The 6,126-nt window shown below is 41.5% G+C and overlaps 1 protein-coding gene across 1 annotated transcript; it reads left to right on the forward strand.

Annotated features, from left to right (window-relative positions):
- Window positions 1-2,455: 2,455 nt before the first annotated feature.
- tnni1a (troponin I type 1a (skeletal, slow)) lies at window positions 2,456-4,417 on the forward strand. Its single transcript, XM_080496435.1, has 5 exons — window positions 2,456-2,570; window positions 2,911-3,042; window positions 3,145-3,234; window positions 3,326-3,502; window positions 4,030-4,417. Exons 1-5 carry the CDS (start codon window positions 2,511-2,513, stop codon window positions 4,132-4,134), a joined length of 564 nt encoding a protein of 187 aa, XP_080352561.1. The 5' UTR covers window positions 2,456-2,510; the 3' UTR covers window positions 4,135-4,417.
- The last annotated feature ends 1,709 nt before the right edge of the window (window positions 4,418-6,126 follow it).

Genomic DNA, 6,126 nt, shown 5'->3' on the forward strand with positions numbered 1-6,126 from the left:
ATTTGTTGCTGTCATATCCCTGTGAGGTGAATCACCAAAGCTTGGCCCTGCTTTGGTTGAATCGGCACGCAACAAATGGCCAAGAGCCTCATTACTCAGTGAGAGAGATGGGGTTCACTAATAATAGCCTCCACCAACCGAAAAGAAGGCGAGAGCCAGACAATGGGTGGCGCAGTTAAATAGAGGGACACAAAATCAGTGGGGCTCAGCCTTTATCTTTCCGCCCCGCTCTGTCGAGGTCCGTCTCCTGCCTCCGTCAACCGGTAAGATGCTTTTAATGGTGTGTTTCGTAAAGTGTTTCTCTCCACTTCTGAAAAGTTTGACTGCATATATATAAGAAATGCAACCATATCCATCTTCTAGAAATATGTTGTGTTTTCAGACAGTTGATCTCAGATCTCTGGGCACGAAGGGATGAGTAGTTTTCACAAACAGAGGAGATCATTTCAGTTTCCAGAGAGAAAAGCGTGCGTGTATTATCTCAATCAAAATATAAAAAATGAACCTGTAAAATCTGTTAATAATCATTTTGTTCACAGTTTCATCATCACCTTTGCAAAAAAAAAAAAAAAAAAGCGAATTTTTTTTTCAATAAACAGTATGATGAAGTTGGTTTGAATCCAAGGTTGACGTAAAGTTTCCGGGCCGCCTTGGGCAGCATCTTCTTTTGTTGGCTGCATCACAGAGACACACAAGCATCCCTGAGTTAGTAGCCCTAAATCCCCGAGCCGGGCCGGGCACCACGGTCCACAATCTCCCTCCACAGCTGTCTGTCAGATGTCCTCTGGTCTATTTGGGGAGGCAGGCCACTCTAAATTCTTCTCCCTGAGATAATCCTGACGAGAAGGATGGGGATGAGGGGCAGAAGAGATGGACGAGGGACGGCTATCAGGCAGGAATTTTCCTAATCCACTGAAGCAGCTCGTAACTCCGTCATGCTTGGAGGTCTTACGGGGGCATCGTTCTCAGCTTCACCCAAACAGTAACGTGGCCAAGAGGCATGGAAGTGAAAGGGTGAGATAAGGTGAGGGAGTTAGAGAGACAGAGAGAGAGAGAGAGAGAGAGAGAGAGAGAGAGAGAGAGAGACCCAGCAAAGTCCCAGTTCAATTGATAAAGGCCAGAGGGTCTCGAGATCCTGAGAGGAGGGAGGGATAAGTGAAAACAACAGAGATCAGACACACAATGCAGAGTTCAGTTTCACCAGATCAACTTTTTCACCATACAGAATATTCAGGAAAAAAAAATACTTCCGAAGGGGGGGAAAAAATGATATTAATTCCTGATTGGATCAAGACATAATGATCATTTGCTGAAATAAAACATCAAATAAATCCAAAACAGAAATCTAAAAATTTGAGTAATTTAGGATTGCTTAGAAAAGTGGTTTAAATATGCTTTTTTTTAAAATAGTCCGACATCTTTTTGTCTCTTTTTAGATCAAATCTTAAAACTCCAATAGAAAAATAAGGCAAATTTCCAGTTTCATCAATGTTCACGGTCTTCAAGCTTTAGTCCCCCCATCCATGTGCTCACAATTAGAGAGAGAATGATATAGATACTTTTTCGTTATATTTCTAATCTGTAACCAATTTTTGTGCAAAAATGATCAAAATCCTACATTTTTCAACAGCAACGGCCTAAAAATGCTTTCAGAGGATGACGGTTAGATTATTCTGAACTTGTCAATTGTTCACTTCACTCAGTCCCGCTGTTCCAGAATTTTATTACAGTAAGTGCATGCTAAACAAAACAACAACAACAAAAAATAACATATATGCTCTTGGATTCTGTAACTTAGAGGAAATGTGGTTCAATGAGGGAAATCTCTTTATCGTCCACCTCAAGTTCAATCTTTGCCAAGCGACAGGATGTGTGTCTTTTGTGCCTTTTGATTCGCAGCTGTTTTAGTTGATCCATAAGTTTTCCACACAGCCCAGCTACGAGAATGAATGAATGAATGAATGAATGCTATTTTTCTGGCTCAGACTGCAAATTTCAGCACAGTAAACACTTCAAACATGCTTCACCACCATGAGGTTTTAATTACTGGCCTGCAGTGTTTGTTTACATACAGTAAGAGTGACCCCACATTGTGAGAGAACCGCAGGAGTGTGGGAAGATGATCTGCGGATTGAGCGTGTGTGTGTGTGTGTGTGTGTGTGTACGTTTATGAGTTTGTGCTTCTAATCCTTCTTGTGTCCCCTCCAGTGAGATTTCATCAGCAAGATGCCTGAGCATGTGTGAGTGATCAAGTATTTGTGTGCTTTTAATAGACCATTTATTCTGCCACACACATAGACACACATGCAAATATTCATTTGTTTGTATTTTTTTTTTAATTCCTGAATTTAATTCGGAATTTTGTTCATTATTCCTTCACAGGCAAGAGGTAAGACATTTTTACACTGAGCTTCTTTTGCTTTTATTGCTACAAAAACGAATTGCTTTTGAATTGGTATTTTGAGAGTCAAATAAACTGTTCGGATCATAATGTATTTGTCTTCTCATCAATGTTCTTGTCCATACAGAGGAAACCAAAGATCTCAGCTTCAAGGAAGTTGATGCTGAAGGTAAAAGAGATCGTGATCTGTTCAGACTAATGCAATTCGAATATTCAACCTCAAGAGGGCAGTAGAGATTTGATACTTGACGTATGCAAGAGTTAGTTACTGAGTATGTCAGAGTATATTCAATATGATTAAATGTGTTTCCAAATCCTACCACCTGCATAAAAACATCTGCAGTCCCTCTATAAATCGCCTGCTACTTTTACACCGAGGTTTTTAATGTTATTTCAATCATTGTTATTTTTTGGTATTTTTGGTGACGTTCATACGGGAAAATGAACTTTGTCTACCCTGACATTGCGTCTGTTGCTCTACATTGATGTACTCAAACTTGAATGTGCAGAGTCTGATGGTGGCAAAGGCCAAGGAGGAACTGGAGCAAGAGATCCTGGTCAAAGAGGATGAGAAGAATAAATACCTGTCAGAGAGAGCTCCTCCTCTGAACACTGGAGGCCTCAGTCTGGCGCAGCTGCAGGTAACAAGGCCTCTAATGTCCTGAAATCTCAAACTGATGAATCGAAACACTTTGTGGTGATTCATAAAGCACACAAGTAAAACAATTTGTGTGTGTGTGCAGGATCTGTGCAGAGAGCTCCATGCCAAGATAGACGTGGTCGATGAGGAGCGCTATGACATCGAGGCCAAAGTCATGCTGAACACGCGCGAGGTAATCCGGCATCACTCTCACTGAGGATTCCCAGATATCTTCAATATGGCAGAATTGGACACGTTGGAGGACTTTCTGATTGTGACACCAGATTAAGGACCTGAGCATCAAGGTGTTGGACCTGAGGGGGAAATTTAAGAGGCCCAGTCTGCGCCGGGTCCGTGTGTCTGCCGACGCCATCCTCCGCTCGCTGCTGGGCTCCAAACACAAAGTGTCCATGGACCTCCGAGCCAACCTCAAGTCCGTCAAGAAAGAGGACACGGAGAAGGTTTGAAAGCAAACCCGTGCACACAAGACAGGCGGCCTCCTCCTCGGGGTGCTGGGATGCATTTACGCTGCATCAGATGCACGCGTGACGTCTGTGAACGCCGCGTTTACGGGTGTGTAAATGGTGTTTGAGATATGGAGCGGTAGGCAGGTGCAGGGTGGAGGCCGAGCATGAGTGAGAGGAGGTACTGTTGAGAAGACAATGATGCCATTGTGCAGCGAGGGGGAAGCTTTTGTGAGAGGTTTTTTGCTCGCCGGTCAGCGACGTCAGCCGGCGTGTATGTGCATGCGTGCCGGATGACTCGGTGTATTGCATGTGCTATAAAAAAAAAAAAAAAACTAGTTCTACAAGTACGGTCACACAGTAATCTCCGAGGGGATTCCCGTCTGATAGCAGCAGGTCTCAAAGGATTACGGACAATGAGTTGGTTTAACAGTCTCTTTTCAAAAACCATAAAACTGAAACACAACCGTCGTGACTGCTTGTGAAAACAACTGCTGGAGTTTAGAAATGTCGTCTCTCTGCAGAAGAGGCCAGTAGAGGACAGCGACTGGAGGAAGAACGTGGAGGCCATGTCGGGCATGGAGGGGAGGAAGAAGATGTTCGATGCTGCTAAAGGTCCGGCCCAGTGAAGGTGGACGAGAGGCTGGCGGTGTTCGTTCAACATCGCTCCTGTTTTTTCTACAGTCTTTGGCAGCTGCTTTATTTTTCTTTGTTTTGTTTGTTGAAATCCTTTGGGTAAGACTTGTCCGCAACCTCCTATGTAAAAGACAACTATTAAAATTTCAGGGCAAATCTAAGTGGATATTCAACATTTCTATTTGGGAATCAGCCATAAAGATGTGGTGCGGACCTGTTCGCTGCGACAAAGGTTGAATAACATGAAGATTGAGACAATAAAAAGATCCAACAGCATTTATCTGGTTTGCTTTTTTCCTGCATGTTCAAAGTTCAACCTCATATATAAATAAGGCAGCACTTGGCAGGACAGTTTTTCACCTCAAATCGAGTCAAAATGTATTTCCAAATGTTTTCTGGCTGAAGCCAATCCCAGAAAAAACATCTCGGTTTCCATTCCAGCAGGCCTCAAACTTGAAGAATTAATGCTGTCGGCTGAATCTCTACACCCACATGTCGCTTGGCCCTCGAGCTATCTGAGCAAATCAGATTAGAATATCTGAGATTTGCACTTATTTGTGTATTTGAGTACTTCTATGTGATAAATCATAGCAGGTTAACATTTAGCCATACAGCGAAGAGATGCTTGATGCCTCACACACAGAGGCATTTCTGCAACATCGGTGCACATTAAATGGAGTTTTTCAGCTATGATGCAAATATAATATCTGTAATAACTAAAAAAAAAAAAAAAAAAAAAAAAAAAGAGGGGGAGGGGACATGCTCTTTGAGTCTGTAAAATGGAAAAGAATTGCAGTAGTCTTGTTTTGGTAAATAATTTTGTCTTCTCTGGAATTTCTTCTGTTATCGATTCTATCGGTCAGTGTTAACGTGTGTGTGTGTGTGTGTGTGTGTGTGTGTGTGTGTGTGTGTGCGTACTTTGTTTGTCCAGGAAGTGTGATATAAACCAGTTCCTCAGGATAACATCTTGGTGTTTCCAACGTTAAAGAGAAACTTCACCATTGGTGCAATAAGAGTCTTTGGACATAGATGTACAAAAATAAAGGGGGAATTGTGACTTGTGTTATCAGTTATCATAGCATTGTGTGTACTGATCCGAGGCACTCTGTACCATAGAAGGTTCCGGTTTGGTGTGACATGAAGGTGTGTGTCAGTATGTGTGTGTTAGATTGAGGCTTATCCTGGGTCAGAGTCCGACACACTGGGATTTACAGAAAGGTGTGGCCTCTCTCAACAGAGCAAACAACTTGAAGTTCACTGCTCAGTGGAACAAGACATCATCCTGAAAGAACGTGGTCACGCACACATGAATTCTTCCATTTAATTATAGATGATCCAATCATCTCATCTCTTTATCCCGCTTAATTTTCAGTTAAACCTGGATCAGGGTAACTGGAGTTTAGTGGTTACCACAATATACCCACAGTTTGAATCAAGGTTTGAACAAAGCATAATAGATGAAAGGATCAATGTGAGCTATCACACTCACACATCCACACTTAGGGACATCAAGATTTATCATTTAGCATCACAAGTATGGCCAGTGGGGGTGAGATGACATAAAACACATTAAATTTGATTAATAAACTCCACTGAAGTACCAGCCCTGAACTGAACCCAGACCATCAAAACTATACATACATCAGTGCCAGTATCATAGAAACACAATCCAATTCACTTTAAATACAAACATCTTGTTGTTGTTTTGTATACATTTCTAAATGAATTTAATTCATCACTCATTTTCTTGTGTCACAGTTGGTCAGTAAGTACTAAGTATGATTTTACAAAGCTTTTGTGTAATCTTATAAAAGGTTTAATCATATTTTCCATTATTATATATTTACAATGTATGACTGCTGGATTTGTTGGGTTTCTCTCTGTTAAAAGCACCTAGAAATGACTGTGCTGTATGTAGTGCTATACAAATAAAGTTGAATTGAATTGAATACTAAGAAAATGAATACTAAGATAATGATAACTAG

This window comes from Blennius ocellaris (genome assembly GCF_963422515.1).
Source record: "Blennius ocellaris genome assembly, chromosome: 5".
Classification (NCBI taxonomy): domain Eukaryota; kingdom Metazoa; phylum Chordata; class Actinopteri; order Blenniiformes; family Blenniidae; genus Blennius; species Blennius ocellaris.